The sequence below is a fragment of the Pseudopodoces humilis genome, chromosome 8 (assembly GCF_049639895.1).
Source record: "Pseudopodoces humilis isolate 2021_Gansu_Grassland_sample_001 chromosome 8, ASM4963989v1, whole genome shotgun sequence".
Taxonomy (NCBI): domain Eukaryota; kingdom Metazoa; phylum Chordata; class Aves; order Passeriformes; family Paridae; genus Pseudopodoces; species Pseudopodoces humilis.
In genome coordinates, this window is record NC_142207.1 from 5,391,810 (window position 1) to 5,415,006 (window position 23,197).

At 43.5% G+C, this 23,197-nt stretch overlaps 1 protein-coding gene across 1 annotated transcript in view; it reads left to right on the top strand.

The window, feature by feature from the left end:
* The window catches only part of NXPH2 (neurexophilin 2), a 35,167-nt gene extending 18,593 nt beyond the window's left edge, over nt 1-16,574 (top strand). The window contains exon 2 of the mRNA XM_014249221.2: nt 13,777-16,574. Coding sequence (XP_014104696.1) covers nt 13,777-14,520 — 744 coding nt within the window. The 3' untranslated portion in view covers nt 14,521-16,574. The remainder of the gene's footprint in view (nt 1-13,776) is intronic.
* Nucleotides 16,575-23,197: the final 6,623 nt, after the last annotated feature.

Below are 23,197 nucleotides of genomic sequence, written 5' to 3' on the forward strand. Positions count from 1 at the left end.
TCCAGAGAAGACATCTCCTTCCAAGTATTGAGCTGCAATGAACTGCACATCAGAAGTTTTTGGGAATTTTGATCCATATTCAGCTGTCAGAATTTTTGCAGAAGTTTGAGCAAAGTTGAACCAGAGCTTATCTTACAGGACATACATTTTATCTGCACTAACGAGGTGTTGCACTTTGCTGGCTGGACAGAGATTAGCTGAGATCCTTCTTTTCTGGAGCATGATGTGGAAATACTACCTCTGTTCAGTGAAGTAACATAATCAAGCTCCTTGTTCCCTGAAGGTGGTTGATAACAATCCTTGTTTCTCGCTGAGTGCAGCCATCCTGCTCTCCTCCATGCATGGCTCGTGGACAGGAGAAGCTGCTATGCCTCAAACAGGAGCTGGAAGGTTCCCAGCCTCAAACCCAGCTATGAAGAATGGGGAAACCAGATTTATTCACCAGTTTCTGAGCCAAAATCAATAGCAGACTACCTTGCATATACTCTGGCAAATTTGATGGTTGTGACTAGTCCAGATTTGGTTTGTACCAAAGGCACACAGGGAAGTGGCACAGGGCTGTGCTCCATTTGTCTTTATCCCTTCACAATCACAGGCAGGTAGAACAGGAAAACAAGCCCTTCCTGCAATGGTTCATCACGAGAACTGGCACTCCTGTAGGTATCAGAAGCTGCAATGTAATTTGATGTAACAAGTTTATTGGCCTGATCATGGAGACTCAGAGACTTATAAAATCACATTTTTATTACTGATTCAGTCACGCACATACATATTTATAGCTTTGTAATTGATCACATAGGGCAACATATTAAATTTTAATACAGGGAATTACTTCCTGTCCCTGTTAGAACCACCTTTTGTATTCACAGGAGACAGTTTAAAACATTTACAGCAGAGTTGCTTTTATGTCTGTCATACACTTATTACCAGCTTTGGTCTAGGCAGTTACATTTAGATTTGTTTCCTTCTTTGATCTCCACAATCTGTGGGGAAACACGCATTAGGAACAAGAAGGATTGCGTGACTTTTGAAGCCTGGCATCACTTACACATCACCAGTTCTTGTAGCCTCCTTTATCAGCTCACATCTCACATCTCTTGTTCTAAAAACCTGCTCTTCCTAGCCCCAGAATGGTGGGGTTTGAGATTACTCAGGGCACTTGCTGACACTCACTCCCAAACCTATTCATGACCAGTGCTTAGTTTCTTATACAGACTCAGAATTTGACAATTTAATGAAAAATACCTCACTTTGTCCTGTTCAGTCAGCGTGTGAATTAAGCAGTGACTATAAGTCTTATTAGCAATTTTGGGTCCTTCTGAACTGATTTATTCAACTTTTTAAATAGCAGTGAGAACTGACTACTGGAAATTGGTAATTTTCAGAGTATATCTTAAATTAGCAAATTCCGTTTTGGAAGCAAATTCATTATTTGCCAGGGAAGTCAAGACTGCAGTCATCTGAAAAAAAGAATAACTCCAAAAGAAATCTGAAAACGGAGGTGTTTACGGAGCACTTTGGTTTTGTTACCTTGGATGGTCAAGGCCTGGAGTAGGGAAAAGTCAAAGGGGTTGTTAGGGGAACGTGGATAGGAATATCCATGGAACCTTCCTGGCTGAAGGTGACCCTGCCCATGGCTGAGGGTTGGAACAGGATGATCTTTAAGATCCCTTCCAATCCGAACCATTCTGTGATTCCATGATTATCTAAACTTTTGAGGAGGGGAAAAAAAGTTCTGTTTTAAGTGAAGACAGACAAGCCAACAGAGCTGAGATTTCTCACTGAGGCTTATCTAAACTGAAAGGTTCCGGCCTTTGGGGTTTTTGCAGGTTTGGGATCCAGCTGGATATTTGCATTCCAGTTTTCATTATTTGTGCTAACACAGGAGAGATTATTTCAGGTTATGCTTTTATACAGCTTTTCCTGTGAAACACTACTAGTGTACCTCCGAAGAGAACACTTCCCCCTACCATGTTTCTAGGATTGTACATTTTTGGGGGGATGTTTCAGACACATGTGCCTTAAAAGCCACATGCTAAAGTGCCAATCCCCTCATCCTCAGCCCCCCTGGATTTATCTGCTGTCAGGGCTTGTTTCATCAACTGCAAGCACCCTGCTAGTACAGTTCTTTTACACAACCTGGAAATGTTATTCTTTATATGCCAATTGGAATACATTAAATGCATAGTGAAATGAGACCAAATTAACACTTGGGTTTATGTGCACTGTAATTCACAGTAAAAGAAAGATTGGAAAATGTAAAGATGTGTTGAATATGCTCCCTTCCTGTTTGATACAGATGTGGAGCAAATAGGTTTGAAATTGTATTTTTGCATGCAAATGACAGCAATTTGTATTAACTCCTATTGTGCTAGAATGTAACATTTTCATCTGATCTAAGCCTTTCTGTCTTCAGATCCTCTTTCTGTTCTTATAGTGCATTTACAAAGATTTAGATATTAATTATCTTGGTAAATTCCTGCAAGGGAATAAACCAGGCACATGTTGTGACATTATTCAGGCGATCTAGGTGTCAAACTCGTCTCCCTTTGTTAAACACAAGTCATGGATTTATTATATCAGGGCAGATGACTGACCAACTTCTGATTAAGCTCTGTTAAAACTTACATGATGACTGGATTTCAGATTTGAACCTTGTCATTTTCAAAGTGTCTTAAACCTGTCATTTTGATTTTTCCAAAAAGGAATTCTGATTTTCCTATTCTTGGGGACACACAAAATGGCTGAATAAATTAAAAGGGATTAAAATTTGGTTTCAATAGGACCTTACAGTATGAAGTCACTGTTAGTACACCATTATGAAGAACACAATGACTGCAGGCGTGGCTGACTCATGCCAGGCAAAAGCTAATATTGTTTCACCTTAAAACTTAATAATCATGCAGCCTCAGTCAGTGATTTTCTCTTCTTTAAGAGAGTAATTCATTTAGGAAAGCAGCATGCATGTGTGTGTGTAGGCAGCAGTGAAACACCTCCAAGTGCCCCCATGTGCTACCTCAAGCTAAGTGCTTTGAAAAGGAAAAAGAATTTTAATTTAATTTAGAAAACCGCTGTGGCCTTCCACACATTCAGCAGGGAGGACACAAGCTGTGAGCAGGCATAGGGACAGGCAGCTCCACACTGGCTGCATGGTGGGGAGGAGGACAACCCTCAGCCTGGCCTTCATCCCAAACCTGTGCTGTCATCTGGAGTAAGTGGGGAAAGGCAGTGAGAACAGGCTTGCTCAGCAAGGTTTTGGTGCAGTCCTGGGGTGGTGGTCACTGCCAGGCTTTTCCTGGGCCTCCGTCTTACTGAAGAGATGTCAGTGGAGGAGCTTCTCCCCAGTGTGTGACTCTCACATCTCTGGGCTGCATTTCCAAAGCAATCATGGCCCCGTGGCTGCCTGGTTCACAACATTTGAGCAGCAGTGGGTCCCCCTGTGCCTCCGTGCCAGTACCAGTCCAGCCTGCTCCTGCACTTCCCACGTGTTTCTGTCACAAAGCTTTGAAGCAGGAATATTTTTCTTAGGGAGATGCCGTGGATGCACTGAGCAGCCCCGAGAGCTTGGGTCTGACCGTGCTGCTCAGGGTGCATTAATGGCAGCGCACGTGGGCAGCAGGGTTTCCAGGAAGAAACATCATCCCTGAAGAAAACAATAAAAGTATTCTCTGGAAGAGAGCTTTTAACCTGAGAGTATTAGTCAATCTCCCCTGTCCCTGGCCAGCTGATGGACTCTTGGATGCATCCACACACTTCCTTCAAACAGCAGGAGGATTTGGGAAGAATTCACTGGATAGGGCCAGTTAACTGGTTCTGTAGAAGGAGCTTGGGGTGACCACTGCTTTCCTGAGACGTCAGTGCCAAAAGCGCTTAGGGCAGCTCTTTTCCACTGGGAGCTTTCCACACTGAGCTCTGTGGTGACCCTGCCTGAGCCCAAGAGTGGTGCCAGAAAAACACATTTTAAAGCTTTAAACAGTATTTCCTTCCTAATGCAGCTGAGGGTTAGGAAAAGTGCACGCTCTGACAAGATGCACTAAACTGTGACAGCTGGGGCAAAGCCCAGAAACTTGGGATTCGTTTCTGTTCACTCTCCCCTAGCTACAGTTGTCTCCCATGAAAGGCAGTGGCGTTTGGAAGCTGTTCTCCAGGAATGGGATCTTTATCTCCATCACATAACCGGCAGGTTGTTAGGAAATGCAGTCTGCAGTGAAGCAACACAAAAATCTTATGCTTGATTTAAATAATGGTGTTCATTGCCTATTAAAATGTAACTTCTTGCTTTTAAAAAAGATTAATTAAAATGTACAAGAATGCAATTCAGTTACATTTAATGCTGCTACCCAGTGCTCACTTTTCATCACTCATTCCCAGAAGAAGTATTCAGGGAAGCACGGCATTCTCAGTTCTGCCATTAAAAGCACAAATGACTATCAAACGCGTTCTTTTCAAAATCCTGGCTCAAGTATCACCATTGTTAGATTTTTCATAACATATTACTTTGGTCATTACTGTTTTGCAAGATAATTGTATCAGTGATCTAACTTTTGACAGGATCCAAAGTGGCTGAAAATAGTTCACTGCAGCACCTTTGTCTTTTAAAGGCCATTTGGGGCTTGTTATTTTAATCCTTGAGCAGCCTGATTTATCACTTCAAGCATCTGTCAGCTGTGCTTTGTCTTGAAATTGATAGTGATAGTGTTACTGATTTTTCTAGAGCAGCTGGTAGAGGTTCATTAGTTAAGCTCTCAAAGGAAGTAGATAACTGTAATATTTTTCTTTGTTAATCATCTCTTACGCGTTGTAATAATACAGAGCTTGAAATCTGCTAGAAGTGCACAGCTTCTCTCTTTCTAACTCGTAGGAGCATCCTTTCATTCTTTTAATCTGGTTTGATTATTAAAACTCTCCTCTTCATAATGCAGTAAAAAATTGAATAACTGCACATGAGTGGGAAGAGAGAAAACCAGCCTTTGCTGTGTCGCATTTAGCACAGGGAGGTCATCGGGGTCTCCGAGTTCACATCCAAACATGAAACAATTCCAGAGAGGAGATGAAGGGCTCTTCCATAATTGATTTTTAATTTAAACTTTACAAGGCATGAAAAAAATCTCATGACAACTTCAGTAAAGTCAGGTTCATTTCGAACAGATACAGCAGTTTTCTGTTCATGCACTTTCCCTGCCACACAAGACAGCCTTCATGCTTAACTGTAATTCTTAAAACAGATTTCTTTAAAACAGATTTTTCCCCTAGAAATCTTTGCCAGCCAGGCTCCAGCTGAGCACCACGGTGACTCCTGCCCAGAGCTTCCAGGGACCTGAGCATCTGGGAAGTCTCCTGCAGCTGAGAGCGTATCAGTGCTAGCACCGGTTCCACCGGCAGCGCTCACACACAGATAATTACCGCTTGAAATTAGTATTTTAATGAACTGATCCCGGCAAACGTAAAGCGAAATCTCCCAGGCATTAAGGAAATAAGCAGGAGGGGAGATTATTAACTGTAAAGTTCAGCAGACGGCTGGCTGGTCGGCAGGTGCCGGCTTGGCAGAGGGGCTGAGCATCCCTGCTTCCCTTTGCGGGAACAGGAGGCTGGGCTGGGGTTTGGTCCTGCAAGCTGCTGTGGTTTTCAGGGACAGGGTTTAGTGGGACTTGGCAGTGCCGGATCAGTGGTTGGACTGGATGTTTTTTACAGTCTTTTCCAACCTAAATGACTCCATGAGCTGCACCTGCAAAGCAGGACATTTTCAGTTTAGATTGAAAACACCTGGCACATCTCACAGGATTTCCAGGTGAATAGGATTGTCTTCTAAATGTCTGCTAAAAATAGCTAAATGCCAGATCTTCACCCTAAAAGCACATCTCAGTACCATAAGACATTACGTGTGTCCGTAGTACCAGTGAAGCTCAGTGCAAAATAGGTTGTGAGAATTCAGCCTGAATTTCAAGAAAACGGATGGAGTGACTGAAAAAGCCACTTGAGAATCAGTGTGGGTTATTTGGTGCTAATATAATAATAATCTAAGTTTTCTGTATCTATTGTATCTCATTTTGATATTTTTATACAAGACTTTTTCAGATTCTTCACAGAAAGGTTTAAATTTCTGTTACTTCCCCACCCTTTCAGAATGCCTCATATACAGCAAAGAACTAAAACTACTTAGTGATATCTAAGAAAAAATTTTAAAAGTTGCTCCCAAACAAACATACAAAAAGACCTAATTTTTATCTCAAAGGTCTTTAATTTAGATTTAAGGCAGGGGGAGGGGAACCCAAAGAGTCAAAGTCTTCAAGAAGAGAATTGGTTCACGTATTTGGCAAGAAACATTTCTCAGAACAAATTTTCTGTTCTCTCAGCAAAAAGGTAGATCAATTCAATGCATGGATATAATTTAAAAGCAATCTATGCTCTAAGCAATTTATCCGATTGTGGCTGGAGGGAACACTTCAGATAACCTAAAACTACTTGTCAGGGTTGTGAAAAGGCACAGTTTTGAAATAGGAAATCTTTGCAGGCTTTATTTTTAATTTTCACTCTTTTCTTCTGCTGCTTCTTCCTCCCAGTTTTGTTTCTTTACTGAAGTGGTGTTTTAGTAAAATAGTATTTTGATTGCTTGCACAAATTGGAGAATTTTAAAATGGGAGTTTTTTCCCTGTAAAATATGGCATTGAGTTTGAACTGTCAATTCTGTTTAAAAAACATGCAATGAAATTGTATCTGGGATTGGAAATTTCTCCCAACATATCCCTTTTAGATTTGTATTTTTGTCTGTGGGTTGTTTGGATGTTATCTATCTCATATTCTTGTTAAACTAAAGATTTCTACCTGTACCTTTGCTGGCCTTTATGTGGATGCAGGTGTAGACAGAGATCTTTCTCCCTCAGATGGTTTGAGGAGGAATGGCAAAGCCCCTTTCAGTGGCCCTGTCTGGCTGAAGGTGAGCCCAGGTGTGGCCAGGTGGCCAAGAAGGCCAATGGCACCTGGCCTGTGTCAGGAATGGTGTGGCCAGCAGGACCAGGGCATTGATTCTACCCCTGGCCACGCCTCAAGTGCTGTGTCCAGTTCTGGGCCCCTCAATTCAGGAAGGATAGTGAGGGATTGAAGCATGTCCAGAGAAGGGAACAGAGCTGGGGGAAAGATCTGGAGCACCAGGAGCAGCTGAGGGAGCTCAGGGGGCTCAGCCTAGAAAAAAGGAGGCTCTGGGCTCTGCTCCCAGGAAACCAGCAACAGGACAAGAGATCATGTTATTAGCTGTGCCAGGGGAGGTTTAGGTTGGACATTAGGGGAATTTCTTCACAGAAATGGTGATTAGACACTGGAATAGGTTGCCCAGGAAGATGGTGGAGTTACCATCCTTGGAAGTGTTTAGGGAAACCTGGATGTGGCACTCAGTGCCATGGTCTGATGGAAATGGTGGTGTTCAGTCACAGGTTGTACTCAATGATCTCAGAGGTCTTTTCCAGCCTTAATGATCCATTGATTCTGTTTACAAGCAGAAAATGTAATGGGCTGCAAGGTTCAATCCTGAAGGCTTTCTTTTCTGCTGAAGCATCTTCTCATTTTATTTTTAACTATACAAGTTTGGGTAAAATTGTTAAAATAATCCAATTCTGTTAGTTATTGAACAGAGGATTTCTGACTACCTTCCCTGAGTGAAAGAAAGTTGCAATAGCATTTAAAGATTTCTGAATTTTGAGCTTCCTAACTTGTCTGGGGGACTTTGAGAAGTCTGAGTACTCTGCCACTGTCCAGCTAGAGATCAACACCCCTGACTCCCATAATGGATATCTTTGCTGGATTTGGCACGCTGAACCCCACAGTCCCTCTGTATCATCCGGTTCAAAATGAAACAGAAATCAAACAAATGAACTCTGAATCTGTGGCTTAATTTCATCTTTGCACAAGAATGTTCAGAAGAGTTAGTCATTGCCCCAGAAGAGAGAAAAACAGGTACAAGAACCTGCTAGTGTTCATTTACTTGCAGTTTAGCAGGGAGGAGGCTGTAGAACCTAGAAAGGCATTTTGGGTGCCTGAGGAGTGAGGGCATCCTCAGTTACAGGGTTCAGCCTCTCTTCTGGATATTCACATCCCACCACCCCACCAGCAGCTCAGTGCTTGGTAGAATCACAGAAGGGTTTGGGTTGGAAGGGATCTTAAAGCTCCTCATTCCAACCCCGGGCCGTGGATGGGCAGGAACACATTTCACCAGACCAGATTGCTCCAAGCCACATCCAGCTCGGTCTTTTGGCTTCATTGCAAAGCAGTTCCACAGCATCCTGAAAAATAATGCTGTGACTGGATGGAAAAAATGTGGCACTCTTACACAGTCCTGCTGAAAGATGTTGCTTAACTCCCAAATTCCTCGCAGCATTCCTGACAGCAGTCACATCCACAGCCATAAAACCCTCCACAGCCTCTGTCTTTGAAAAAAAAATTTAATAATCAGTAAAGTTCAAGATCAGCTTGTTGTGATGAATTATTAGAGCCTGTCATCATTTTCTTGGGGGGAAAAAAAGACTAAAATACTATAATGGAACACAATTTTATGGTTTTTTCCATTTAATTGATGATGGGCTGAGTTTTTATTAATATTTCTGGGCTCCAGTGTAAGATGCTGAAAAAGCTAATATGAGATCATTGTATCTGGTTAATGTGTGTGCTTTGCAAAATTGATAAGCCCTGTCAAGACATAAATTATTTAAAATTTGATAAATGTGTTGAAATCACTGAATTTTCAAACCGATAAAGCAGAGTTATTTCTCTTCCCTGCCACACACCCCCCTTCAAACTGGGGCTTTTGTGCAGTCACTTGTTGGGGCCACATTATCTTGGCCTGTGAGGCTCCAAAATCAGCACAGGGAACCCAGAGAGGTGCCCTGTCCTGCCGCAGAGGGGACACAAGTGTAAACCCATGGGACACTTGGGCATGGAAGCAGCAGAGAGTGAGGAGACCACTGGAATCCTCCCCCACTGTGAGTTTTTCCCTGGTGAAACTGGGGGCTGGAGGGATGGTGGTAGCCCTCCTCTCCAGCAGTGGGATAAAAAGCTCCCAGTGAGCAGCAGAATGGTGCTTCAGAGCTGTTTATTCCAGCAGACCAACTCATTTCAGCTAATTGCCAAGAGTTTTTAAATGATTCCTGGCAGGGGTGAAGCTAAAGGAATGATTGCTGGTGATTGATGAATAACCTGGATAAAATTCCCAAAGCACCAGAACTATTAACTCTTGCATGGGGACACCTGCTTTTATTTAGTGCCTTGCCTACAGAGAAAGGCACCGGAGTGAGTTCCAAATGAACCCAAATTTGGGCAAATAGAGAAAATAGAGCATTTGCTGATACCAGTGTCTCATCAGTGTCAGCTCATTTCTCAAAAATAGCTCACAGGGAATGTTATTTAACCCTGTGCTGCTCTATCTTGGTCAGGATAGTGCATGGAAGGGGGAGATTTGAAGAGCAATCACCGTCTTTTAGAGGAGGGCACAGGAAGTACCAAAGGTTTGACGTTTAAAACCCCATAAATATAAACCACACCACACTGATTTGAGCTGTTCTCGACATTTACGCAGCGAAAGAAAACAGACGCGCTGTGGATGGGGCCAAGACTGTGTTTCTTACTGGAAAATATCTACAGGCTAATGGAAATTTTAGGGTAACTGGGTGCCATTTTACAGCCTCTGTAATAGGGAAAAAGATTAGGTGTTTTCTCTTTGGAAATTGATGGTTTGGAGGGAATGGGAAAACACCGGTGCAGCAGAGGAGAACTCCAGCAATCGCCATCTGTTTAAATGGATACACTAACTTCCCTAAGCTGGTATTTTTCAAATACCCTACCAGCAATATTTTTCACTATAGCAATGCATTATAGTGAAATTGAAAGATGCTGAGGAAGTCGTTTTTTCCAGCATGTGCTGCATTCTTTTAATACAGATTTTTTTTATTGCCCGGAAATTGCTAACCAATGTGAATAAACAGCTGAACAAAGCCATCGGCCCTTCCTCACTAACAGCAAAATGCAGCCACTGAGGGAAGGGCCTTGGGAAAAGCGAGTGTTAGAGTCGGGTTCTCTTATATTGCAGAAAGCTTTATTCAAAACAGGAAAAAAAACTACACGCCACAAAGGTTTTACATTACAAAAGCACAAACATTATTCACGTCTCTGAACAGTGTCCCCTCGCTCCTGCTGCTGCGGTGGGCACTGAGCAGAAACGGGCAGTTCTTTGTTAAGCTCTTTTTTTACTGAATATTTGCAAAACACAACCAATTTACCACCCCGAGCCACGAGGTCCCTTCCCCACAGCCCTCGGCGCTGACAGCTCTGTCAGCTCCTGAATCTCAGCCCTGTAATGAAATCACTGGAACAAGACAGCACTAGGATGGAGCAGAGTCAAGAATTAAGGCTGTGCAAGACTGGAGAATCCCACAGCCTTGCAAAATACTTTGGGCAAGAGGAGAAAAAAAATACTCAAGTAAGATACAGCTTTCTGAAGTGCCTAGGGATTGCTGTCTGGGCCTTAAACAGGAGTATTACATCCTTATAATTCAATTCATCAATGATTTCACTTTCCTGTGTTATGAAAGCTGTTTTGTTGCCACATGAAATAGCCCGGCTCACTGTAGCTTCAGGGGTGCATTTCATTATCCCATGAGTAAACCTCACTTGGTGTAACACATACATAAATAAAAGTAGCAGTAGTCTAGCAAGGTGCAATTCTGTGATTTCACCATCATGGTCTTGAAATACTTGTGTCCTGATACGTTATTGATGTGGCAAGCCTGCCTGGCTTTAGCATGTGTTAATGTTTCCCACCCTTCAGCCATCCCCAACCCTATATCCACATATTTCTTCTTTTCCTATCAGAGCCTTCAGCAAGGCGCTCCTGGGAAAGCAGCGCTCTGCCATCTCATCTGGTGTGAGAGCCCCCAGAAGAGACATACACTGAGCACATGGCTCAGTGTCCTCTGGATCTCCTCATAAAAGGCCAGGGGAAAAAAGCCAAAGAGCCATTGCAGGGATTTCAATAAGCATTGCAGAAGACAAGTAGCCCTGAAGGATATTTGAGGGTGTTCTTGTGCCCTTGCCAGAGGACAGTCAGAGCTGGGTGCAGACACCAGCAAAGCCAGAATCCCCTGTGAACTGAACAGCTTCCTTTCCATAAATTTCACCTTAAAATACCCAACCACTTTTCCCTCTGACTCAGTTACTAACAGCAATGCCAGCTGTAGGTGCCCATGGTTTGAGTGGTCATTAGCATTTTAAATAGCATTTCATTTAGCCATGCAAATGAGGAAAGTTTCTGGTATTCCAGCACTGCCAGGCCCCTGGGCCCAGCTGCAATCTAGAAATGCGGCAGAAAAGTCTCTTCTTTGTGCTTGTCAAGGCCTCAGGTCAGGTTTGGGATGGGTGAACGTGTGCAGCACTTCTTGCTTCATGTGAACAGAGTAGAGTCAGTTCTCTGCAGCAGGGGAGTGATTTCCCTGGCAGTGGGGATGGCCAGTGTTCTCATCATCACACAGCTGATCCTGGGCTGGTGACAGTCTTAAGAGTGGCTGAAGAACCACACATAAACATGACAGAGCTTCACCAGGAGCTTTCCATCACAGCAGAAGTGATGTTTCCCCCAGCATCATTATGGCAGTGCTATTTGGCCTGGTACAGATCAGCATCTGTCACTGTTTCCATTAGAATCTCCTATTTCCCCGGGTTCGTAGCTTAGCCATAAAAAAATATAAGATAGAGGCAAAAAGTTGACATACAAGGTCTCGGGCTGAGAGTGATCACTGTTGTCTTTTCTTCCCCCGCTTTTAATCTGAAGAAGGAAATAATGTATTTCTGCAGAGATGCACCTGGCCCACTGCATTTCCACCCAGCCATGGATTTATTTCTAGTAAAAAATAAGAGATAGGGCGAGTGGAATGGCCTTAAGCTGAAGGAGGGCAGGTTTAGACTGGTTATTAGGAAGAAATTCTTTACTGTGAGGGTGATGAGGCACTGGAACAGGTTCCTAGAAGTGTCCAAGGCCAGGTTGGAAGGTGTCCCTGCCCATGGCAGGGGTTTGGAACTGAATGATCTTTAAGATCCGTTCCAACCCAAACCATTCTGTGATTTTATGATTTAGCAATAGTGATGGTCACCTTTCAACATTTAAAGTGAATGTTGCTGCTGTTCCACATTTCATCTTAATTACTGCATTGGGGGTGATCAGGAAGGACATGTGGTAGTGGGTTTGGGCTCTGGTTTGGACCCTATTGCTGCAGAGCAGGCCCCAGTGAAGATTAGGGGCTTTGGAGTTTCTAATCTTTGCCAGATGATGAAATGAAAAAATGCAGTTTATAGAGATAACAGCTGGATATTGTAAAAACAGAACCCTCCCCTGTGAGGAGCCAGAGGTGTAGGAGACCCTTTGGGATCAGGAGCAGAGGGAAAAACAAGCCCAGCATTGAGGTTTCCCTCATGAGACAGGAAGCACAAAATTCCACCCCACACATTCCATGTGTGTTCCACGTTTTGGCTGCTTTAGGCAAACTTCCACCCTGTAATGTTGCCGCTGGAGAGTGAAAACCCCATCCCTGCATTAGTTATACTGGGATCCACCACCTGGATCCTGGCACTGTCAAATCGGTGATGAGGAGGTGCATTTTGCCAGGGGCCAGCAGCAGTTTGTCACCAGGGACATGGGCAGGACAACAGTGTCCTTTCTTCTTCCCATTTTAAGCGTCTCTTTGATCTGTTCACACATTTTGTAGAAATAGTTGCAGCTAAAAAAGTTTTTCTTTTGTACATTAGGACAATGGTGTAAGGCAGTTCTAAACAGAACAGACCCTAAAAACACTTTCTCCAAAGCTTCTACTCAAGATTTAAAGGAGCTAAAAAGTCAGATGATCATTTCTATCCTGTTGAAACAGATCTTGCATCTGACCTCTGGATCATACACTCGAGTTCTGCATTTCCAACAGGGCTTCTCTGCCAGAGAGAACAGGAAGAACACATCTGGGAAATGTGTGTCTGCACTGAGTTGGAATTTTACTGAGACCTGTGTGTTTGACTCTGAAATCTTAAGGCCATTCTATCACTACCAGAAGGAGGTTTTGCCTTCTGATTGCAGACTCAGCTTGGCCTCTTCACTGATCTTAAAACTGAGCTGTGCTGTGTGGCTGGGAATGCTCAGCACTTCTGGAAGGCTGGGCCGTGCTTAGCACAGGCAGCTGAGCAGCTGAAACCAGCACACCAAAATAGGGCCGTGTTCTCTGTGTCAAACTATGGGCACAAACGTGCAGACTAAGTTTGGATCAAATGGGAAAAGCAACACCAGAAAAGACAAATGTGCAATAAACAGTTTAGGAGACAATTACACCAGCAGAACAGGATTTTAAGCCTAAAGCAGCTGGAAGGTTGTGGGAAGAGAAAGGAAGGGACTGGAAAATCCTGCTGTTCTGTTTCACTCCATCTTTTAGCAGAGGGGCCACTTTAGTCTTCAGGGTTTCCACTTTTCTCAGTCAGGTATTCATCTAACAAATCTCTTGAGCATGGGGCCATCAACCTGTTCAGAGGTTTATCCATTTGTCCCTGTGGTTGGCTCCTATTGAGGTTTTTGCATCTTCCATAAGCTGATTTGAGAAAAATCCTTGAACTTTCATAGGGCAGTAGAAATTACTCATTACAGTGGTCCAGGTGACTGATTCAGACCCTATGGATATAAAAATAAATATTAATGGCTCCTTCTGTGTCCTGGCTGCTTTGTCTCCACCCTTCACACTGCTCTCCCTTTCTGTTTCGGAGCAGGTGTTCTGTGACACCAGTCGGGTCGTACAAGCCGCGGACGTGCTGGACTGGGAAGACAAGGATGCTGCAGAGACACTGGTGGACAACGTGGTCCATTCCAGGATCATCAACCCTTTACGCCTCTTTGTTAAGCCATCTCCAGTGCTGAAACACGGCCAGGTATCCTACTCAGACAGCATAGAAAACTTTTGGGATTGGTTGTCCAACATCACGGAGGTTCAGGAATCTCTGGCTCGAACTAAACGCAGACCTATAGTAAAAACTGGGAAATTCAAGAAAATGTTTGGATGGGGCGACTTCCACTCCAACATCAAAACTGTAAAGCTGAACCTCCTGATCACGGGGAAAATCGTCGATCACGGCAATGGAACCTTCAGCGTTTATTTCCGACATAACTCCACGGGTCTGGGCAATGTTTCTGTCAGCCTGGTGCCACCTTCCAAAGTGGTCGAGTTTGAACCATCTCCACAGTCCACGCTGGAGACCAAGGAGTCCAAGTCCTTCAACTGCCGCATCGAGTACGAGAAAACAGACCGCGCTAAAAAAACTGCCTTGTGCAACTTTGACCCTTCCAAGATCTGCTATCAAGAGCAGACCCAAAGCCATGTCTCCTGGTTGTGCTCCAAACCCTTCAAAGTCATCTGCATTTACATCGCTTTCTACAGCGTAGATTACAAACTGGTGCAGAAGGTCTGTCCCGACTACAACTACCACAGCGAGACACCATACCTGTCCTCCGGCTGACCCAGCCTGGGGCCGGGGGGTCAGTTGCAAAAATGAGCATTCCCGTTAACCTTTTGGAGAAGAATATGTTTTCCTATCAGGTTAAAAAGTCTCTAAAAACTGTAGCTGTGTTCGTGCTGTATCGTAACTAATCCAGCTGTTTATGTAACAATCGTTTTCATTTGAGGCTGTTGCATTTTAGCTCTCTCGTCATTCGTAAGGGAACTGCCAGGCAGGCACGTGACAAAAATCAAACAAAATTATGTCTGTAATGAACGTTGATCTTAAAAATCACTTTTTAAAAAACTCCATGGCAGAGGGGTTGTCTTTTACTTGAACTGGACAGCACTTAGCAGGTCCTATTTCCTTTGGGAACTTTAGATGACAATAGAAAGAACAAATGACAAAGCAGCCTCGAAGCTGCTCATATTTCAAATAAACAGCTCTCCCACTGATACCATGAAGAATGTTACACAGAGGGCTCAAGTAGTCAAGTCTAAAAACTAAGAGGAAGTGCTAATTCTTTGAAAAAAAAGGAAAGAAATCTGCATTTTTATGAGTTGTAGTAGCTGTAGGTGTTCATTGAAGTGAGGAGTGAGTAGTTCTTCCTTCAGGCTTCCTACCCATGGATATGCAATGATGTAATTAGACCTCAATGAGCTTTAGTTTATTAGACCCCACAGGTGTGCACGTGTGGTGTACATTCCTTCCTCCTGTGCCCACCACTGGGTTTGATTCCTCTCACACAAGCACAGCCCAGTATTAGTTTTGCAGCAACAGAGAATCTGTAAATACCTGGGAAAAAGATAATCTTTGTTTAAGTCAAGCTGGTCTAGTGGAAGGTTCCCCTGCCCATGGTAGGGAGGCTTAGAACTGGATGATCTTTAAGATTCGTTCCAACCCAAACCATTCTGTGATTCTCTGAAGTCTGAACTGTACCAGGGGCTGGCTTCCAGGCAAAGGCAGCAATTATTTTGCTATCTAGCCCCCAAGCATTAAAGTGCAGCAAGGAAAACACATCACAGCACAAGGATGATACCTGAACAAGCAGCTTTCTCCTTCTTGGCACCAGTTGTTCCCTTAGCTCTGCACTGCACAACTTATGTCAAAGTATCAGCCATGACAGAGAGAGAACAATGAAAATCTATGCACCTCCACCTCATAAAGCAGGTTTGAAACTGTTAACACAAATACTCAGCCAGACTCTCCCCTAGTGCAGAACCAGCTCCCTGCACTGCAGTTACAGCAGGGGAGGGTCCAGCCGTGGTTGTGCTTCACCAGGTGTTGACCCACTGCACTCAGGAGTGGTTGGCTCTGGGCACGCAGGTTCCAGCACCATCCCCTGTGCTTTCCCTGGGGATTGATCGGCTGCTGCTGCCAATTTGCTCTCTCGATGTCACAGGGCCTGTGGAAGGAGCTGGCTGAGGAGGTGCTGATTGCCCCCAATCAGGCTCGAACAAGGGTTCAAGGAGTTACACACAGCTTAAATAAAGTACTGTTGAAATACTCTGGTGATGTGCACACAGACAAGTGACTATGGCAGCTGGAAGGACTCACTCATGAGATTAATTCTGATTTCCTTGGTAAAGACTCATACAAAAAAAAAATTACTCTGTTAAAAATACAGGAGTAACTGGGTGATTTTTCTCTTTAAGTGACAAATTTAAATGTGTGGTTTAGTTTGATCAATAATCTAAATGTTTTCCTTCGTCTTATTTCATACAGAGTCTCTCCTGGCCTATAATGATGTTTTTTTAGTTTGCCTATTCCTGTCAATTCCAACAAGTTGGTCTACTTTGTATTCTGTATAGCGTGTCCTCGCCCCAGCTGTACATGAGCTTGGATTTATTGCTATGAGTTCAGTGGTTGGTGCTTTTGTAACTTAGCTGTAAGCCATGATTTTATTGCCATGTGTTTTTACTCAGCACTGTAGGCAATTAAAAGAAAACCCTACATGCTATTTATTGTAGAGTATGTGGAAACCATGTATGTATATACACTTAAATATGTGTACATATACAGAACATATGTGTACATGTATTTGTATGTAAATAAAGAGAGTTTATTAAATCTGGCACTTGATTGTGGCCTATTTAATTTTTGGTTTTAAATGTTGCATGTATGAAGACACAAAGTAAAACTAAGGCACAGCAACGCCTCACTGAACATTTTTGCCCATCTGGAATTTGTTTTTTCTGGGAGATATTTAAATGTGTGCTATAGTGAACTGTGTACAAGCCTAGGCAGAGTAGGTTCAGCAGCATTCCATGACTTTTGAGAAATGAAGCACATGTTGTGATGAAGACAATCATTAAGTGTTTAATAATTGCACCAGGTACTTTAAAAGTGAAGGGGGAAGTTTAAATTGAACATTTCCAAGCAGGAACATGCTGGGAGACAGGGCAGCTCACTCTGATTCAGCCCTTGCTCAGTTCCTCATCCAGAGGGGAGCTGGATTCTGCTCCTCCCTGGCTGTGGCACTTCCCAGGCTGAGGTTTCCAGGCCTGAGGAAGGCAAACCATGTGAGAAACTTACCCCAGTCTCCTGCCATCCAGCCCTGGCACAAGGAGGCAGCCTGGCAGCTGGAGAAGGAGCTAGGGAGGGAGCCGATACCCAACTCCATCACACCCAGCAAGTCCCCACCACTCTTCTTCCAACCACAATACTTTATGAATCAGCTTAAAAGCAGGTGGTTGATTTTTCTTTCAGATCAATTTTGAAAACATCATGGAAAAAAAAAAAAACCCAGTTACATTCTTACTGCAGTCAAAATCTGATTAAGAACAAATTATTTACACCCAGCAGGGTAAGCAAAATACAATGCAAAGATGACAGGCTTGATTAGGTCAGATGTCATGCTGCCCATGTAAACAAAACTAAATGTGATTTCATTTCACAAAGAATAGGCCATGTTTTTAAAAACATTTTCCTTTGTAACAGGTGACTGTTTCAGACAAGTTTCAAATTGTTACTATTATGGTTCTTATTCAAAGGATTTTGAAACAAAAACTTGAATGATTAAATACCATTTATAAAATGTCATGAGTGGGCAATGACAATTTATGACTGCAACTTAATCTAGAAGTTTTTTATATACAGCCTTTATTTAATCCTGAGCTCCACAAGATAGTTCTGCACGCATTTCTATCAGTGCAAATGTCATAGAATCATGGGATATCCCGAGGTGGAAGGGTCCCACAGGAATCATCACGTCTAGCTCCTGGCCCTGCACAGGACACCCCAAAAATCCCACCCTGTGCCTGAAGCACTTCCTGAACTCTGGCAGTGACCACTTCCCTGGGGAGTTCATATTAAATATATAAAATTCTTGCTAAATACATTTCCTATTGTTCTCCCCATCCAATGGATATGCATTAAGAAATTCCAGTAAAAAGCTCATTCATGGCAAACATATAAAGCCTCAGCTTCTTTCTTTACCCAGCACTCTGTGCAGAGCTGCATGAACCATGCACATCCATGGGTTTTTAATCATTCCAACTTAAGTAACAGGGGTTTTTCTTCTTTTCCCCCTGAAAAATTTTGTCCTCTAGATCTTCAGATTTCTAATCTCCCTGTAGCCTCACAAGGAGCAGCTGTGGCACAGGGGCAGCAGGGCAGAGAACAGCAGGGAGCTGAGCATTGAGTGCCATGAGCTCCCTGGGCTGGTTTGCTTTTTGTGGTGAATTTACCAAGTAGTGGCAAATGAACAAACCCCTGGATGATCCTGATGCAACTGGAAAAACTCTCACAGCAACCAAGCAAGGGTGTTCCATGCAGATCAGCATCCTGTGCTGCTTTTCTTTTCAAATTGTAATTCAAGGACATTAGAATTTGCTATTTGTTTTATGCTCTGTTGACCAGCATAATCTGGATAATGTTTTATTTATAGTATAATAATGATTCGTCATTAGCACTGTCTCTATTCAAATTTGCACAGTCGAAAAGACAATAACAAGCTGCACTACACTAAGTAGCTCAATGAAATACACATCAATCAAGTAGATTTTTAGCTGTAGGGTGTCTAGTTTTAAAAACCAGACTTTGCCATTCCCATCTCTGCCCCGTGAGCACCTCCTGCACGCATCTATCAGAGCAGCATCCTTTGTTTTGGAACGAACAAACCAAGGGGGTTTACAGAAGAGGAGTTGAATTATTATGAAATACCCTACTTGGTGTCAAACCATGCCTCCCTTGAGGGGTTGTTGAGCTTGGGGCTGCAAAACCTGTTCAGATCTGCAGCCAGGAGTGATGGGAACTGAACAGAGTCCACAGGACACAGCCAAGGCTGCTGCCACCAGCTCCATGGCACAGCTCTCCAGCCCCAAATACCTGGGGGGTTGCCAGTCAGAATCAAGCCCAGAGCTGTTGGTACTCTCAAGCAAGAACCCCAGGCATGTAGACTGAATTTTAAAAGAGGAAAAAAAAAACACAGAAAAAGATGTAATTCAGTTTCCAACTCAGCACAAATCCAGCACCAGCTGCAGCCCAATTAAAAAGCAATCACAGCCATGGGAAAACAGTTTAGTTGGAGAAGAAAAAATCCTACCTGCATAAACAGTGGTGGGACTCTATTTCAGAGTCCAAAATAAATATCAGCACCTTCCTATTCAACAGTAATGGAACAGCCAACCAGGTCAAATAGAGCCTCTTGCACTGCTCTCTGCTTTTGTTCTCTTGTTTCCCCTCAGAACAGAGGGGAAAAACTCCACTGCTTCAGGGACTTTTTAATAGATTTCCTTCATTTTATGGAAAATGCACACTGAGATCAGCTCTGAGCACGGTGCTGGTAACACCAAGGTGGTGGGTTAGACCCCACATGGACAGTGCACTTCAGAGTTGGATCAGTGATCCTCCTGGCTCCCTTCCAGCTCAGAATGCTCTGTGATTCCTCGCCCAGAAGCTGAGCTGTACCGAGGGTTCACAGGTGATGAGCATTCCCCTGTGCATACAAAAAGCTCAAGCCTTTCCCAGCCACCAGGAAAGGAGGGAGGTGGAAAGCACAGAGCTGGCACTTGGGGAGACCATGGTCTCCTTTGGCTGGTCAGGAGGCCAGAATTGGAACAAGGCCTGATGGCAGGAGTCAAGCACGGCCACGATGGAGGAGCCCCTGTGCAACAGCTGCCCCTGGAACACCTCCCCAGACACCCCAGTGCTCTCCTGGCCTCTCATGTTCCATCCTTGGAAAACAAGGCAGCTTTGTCACCAGCCTGATCCCAGACCAGCACCTCACATTCAGTCCTCACCCTGCTCACTTGCCCTTGGCAGCCCTACATCTCGGCCCCCTTGGATGCAAATCCCATTTCCTTGTTCTCTTGCCTCATTCCCAGACAGTTTGTGGCTCTTTCATCATTACAATCCAATTAAGTCTTGGCTACCTTATCTTAACAGCTCCAAATAAGCTGGTGATCTTCCTGAAAGGTGATATATTATAATTGGTTCCAAATTGGCAGGAAAGAGAACAGTGTAACATGAGACTTGGAGGTTATTTGAATTAGCCCTGAAGTTAAAAATGGACCAAAAAAACCACCCCCACCCAAAGCTATCAAGGCGTTTGCTTTAAACTTCTAGTCAGTGTTGCTTCCCAGGAAACAAGACTTTGCATCTTTTGTGCTAGAGGTCCTGCTTGAAGCAACCTGGCCTAGGGAAGGTGTCCCTGCCCATGGCCAGGGGTTGGAAGGAGAGGGTCCTGAAGGTTCCTTCAAACCCAAACCATTCCATGAGTGAAACAATAAACAACTAAACAACCATGAGAGACACATCCCAATTATGAAGTTTTAGATGGGTGGAGAGCACTTACACTCCTGCCCACGTCTCAAAAGCCCCTGATGAAATGCAACTCACGCCAAGCTGTTCTAGACAATGATCAAATCGGTTCAGGTGTTCAAAACACATCAAGTTTATTTAACTTGGACAGGAGAACATGTTCTGGCTTAGCAGGAGAACTGCTCTGAGAGGAGCTGTCAGTCCCTTCTAAGCCAGCAGTACTCCTTAAAAGAAGAGGTGCTGGAAGAGTGTGTCTGAAGCAGGTGATGCCGAGCACTGCTAACCTGGGAGCACAGAATATTTAACACAGATTTCTGAGCAGGTAAACTAAAGGATTAAAAACTATTTCAAGTCGCCACATTGAAGATGATAAGCAAGCCTATTTATTATATAGTACTTAGAGCTACTTAATTCCAATCCACTTCTCATGTCAGATATATTTAACTGAGGCGTTTCTGACTTCAGTCAGGGAAGATTTGGATTAGCCGAGGTACCCGGGGAAAACAAGATGCCTGCTCACCCCAGCTTCAGGAAGGCAATGCCACACAGGGAGACTGATCTGCCCCAAGGGAATAACCTCTCTCTTCCACTTCCATCACTTGGTTTTAAAGTAAAAATACTACAAATACCAGGCCTACAGTCTTTGGTCACAGCCAAGCACAAGCTGGCTGCTCCAAGCAAAAACAGCAGAACAGATGAATGGTGTGCAAGGCTGCCCAGATCCTCGGGGTCAGCCAGGCTTGTGGGTATCCAGACATTAAGGGATACTTACATTTGGCAAAAATATAAGGGGAGAGAGAAATCTATTTTGATTCACCACCCCAGTTACCTTTAAAACAAGCACAGTCCCTTATTTAAAATATGAGTATTGAATTGTGTTGCCAGAAGCAGATTAATTGCAGCTTCCAGGAAAAAAACTCTGAGCTTATTTCACACTGACTTTATTCCCACTTGAATTAAGTTCCTTATGCTACACCAACTCATTTGAATTTTTTGAATTGGTTTTGCATAGTATCATTTACTGATGTACTATCTTTAATTACATAACACACATACACTCTCCAACTGCATTATTAATGAAAGTGTTTTTAATTAAATGGCTCTCAGCATAATATTCAGTCATTAATTTCTCTAGCTCAGGATGTGCAGAGATTCTATTGCGATGGTCTGGGGAAGCTCTGTACTTTAGATGAGGGATACTTGCAAAGCAATAGTTTCTGAGAGAAGTTGGAATCATTATGAGCACAGAATCACCTCCTCAGCAGCTGCTGCTGCAGTTCTGCTCTGCTGGGCATTATCTGTTCTTCAGCTCAAGTGCTCCTTTTGCTCTGCCACACTTCACCACTGGTAATTTGAAAATGCCTCTCCCTGGACTCACCGAGATTCCAGGGTGAATAATCTGAGTTATCTTTTAGGAACAATTTACACTTAGACAATGGCACTAAGGCTGCACCCACTGCAATAAAAAGCTTTGCACCCTCCTCCCTAATTATGGCTGCCCACCTGTCTCCACTCTGAACCTTTCAGTGCTCCCCGAAGTGACAAAGAACATTCACACTCCTGGGACAGGAATTTTTTTGCCCACATGGAGACACAGACACACCGGCACATCATGCAGTCATTGCTGTGAGCTTCCTTCCTGCTCACCTGCTGCAAAAGTTGCCAATTATGGCCAAGAGGCACAAAACCAGCTTTTTGTTTGTTGTTTTTTTTTTTTTTCTGCAAACTAGCACAAATGTACCATTGTTTCACACAGAAACAGCAGGAAGACCTCTTCTCCAGACCAGCTGGGAAAAGAAAGCCCACGAAGGCAGTCCTGTACAAACTTTTCCCTTCCTCAAAGTTCACCAGAAGGATTAATTTTCACCTCAGTTTATGCCTTCTATTTATTGATGAAAAAGAAATTCCATTTAAAATAATTCCTAGGACAGCATTTTCCAGGAAGACTTTGGAGGTCTTGGAATTAATTTTTATCTTTTTATAGAAGAGCTCAAGGGGATTTGAGAGGAGCCAGACTGCACACTATGGTACCTGTTTCATCTGTGAATTACATGGTGAGTTCTGTCCATCCTCCACAAAGGCAACTGCATGTGAAACTGTTTTTGGATAGGATTCTTCCTGGAACTCATCATTTAGTTAGGCTCTAATCCAGACAGTCCTGGACTTTTGATTTTGACTAATGAAGTCCTTCTCCTTAAAAAACTCTGTAATTGCTAGGCTTAAAGGCCTTTCCCTCAGTGTTAATGCACACGAGGAGGGGAGTGGCTCTTGCCCACCCCATTCTCCCAAAAGCAGAACACCCTGGGTCACATCTCACTCACCAGCCCCATCTCCTGTTGTCAGGCACACTCTGGACTCCTCTCTCAGCTGAGCTGCCCTACAGCTCTGTCCTCCTTGAGCTCAAGGCTGGCCCTTCCAACCCTGCTCCTTCAAAAGAAAAAGGGGTGAACACAAAACTTTACTCTGCCAAAAAGATACTTAACATGGACATTTCAGTGGATTTTTGAGAAATTACTAATATTTTTATATGGCATGATTAATGATAATATATGCCCACATTCCCAGCACTTCATGTCTACATAAAACATTGTGCCATAATGAAGATAATTGAAAGTATGACTTCCATCAATATTTAATTAGCATTTGGTGCTAACTCATTATTTCGGTGCAATTAATTTGACATCTTGCTGTATGGCCTGCACAGATTTCCTCCTAGAGGGTTGTTTTATTGGTGGGACACAAGTAACATAAGACACATGACACCTTCCCCAGGCATTCGAGGGGACTGTGAAATGTGGAGAACATGACTGACACTTTAATCTACTGCAGGATACAAAAGCACATTAAAGCTCACAATGTGCACGTGCATTCAGCTAAGGCATTTCTGCAATAGGGCAATATTCTGCTAAACCAACATTTTCAGAAAACAAACTGT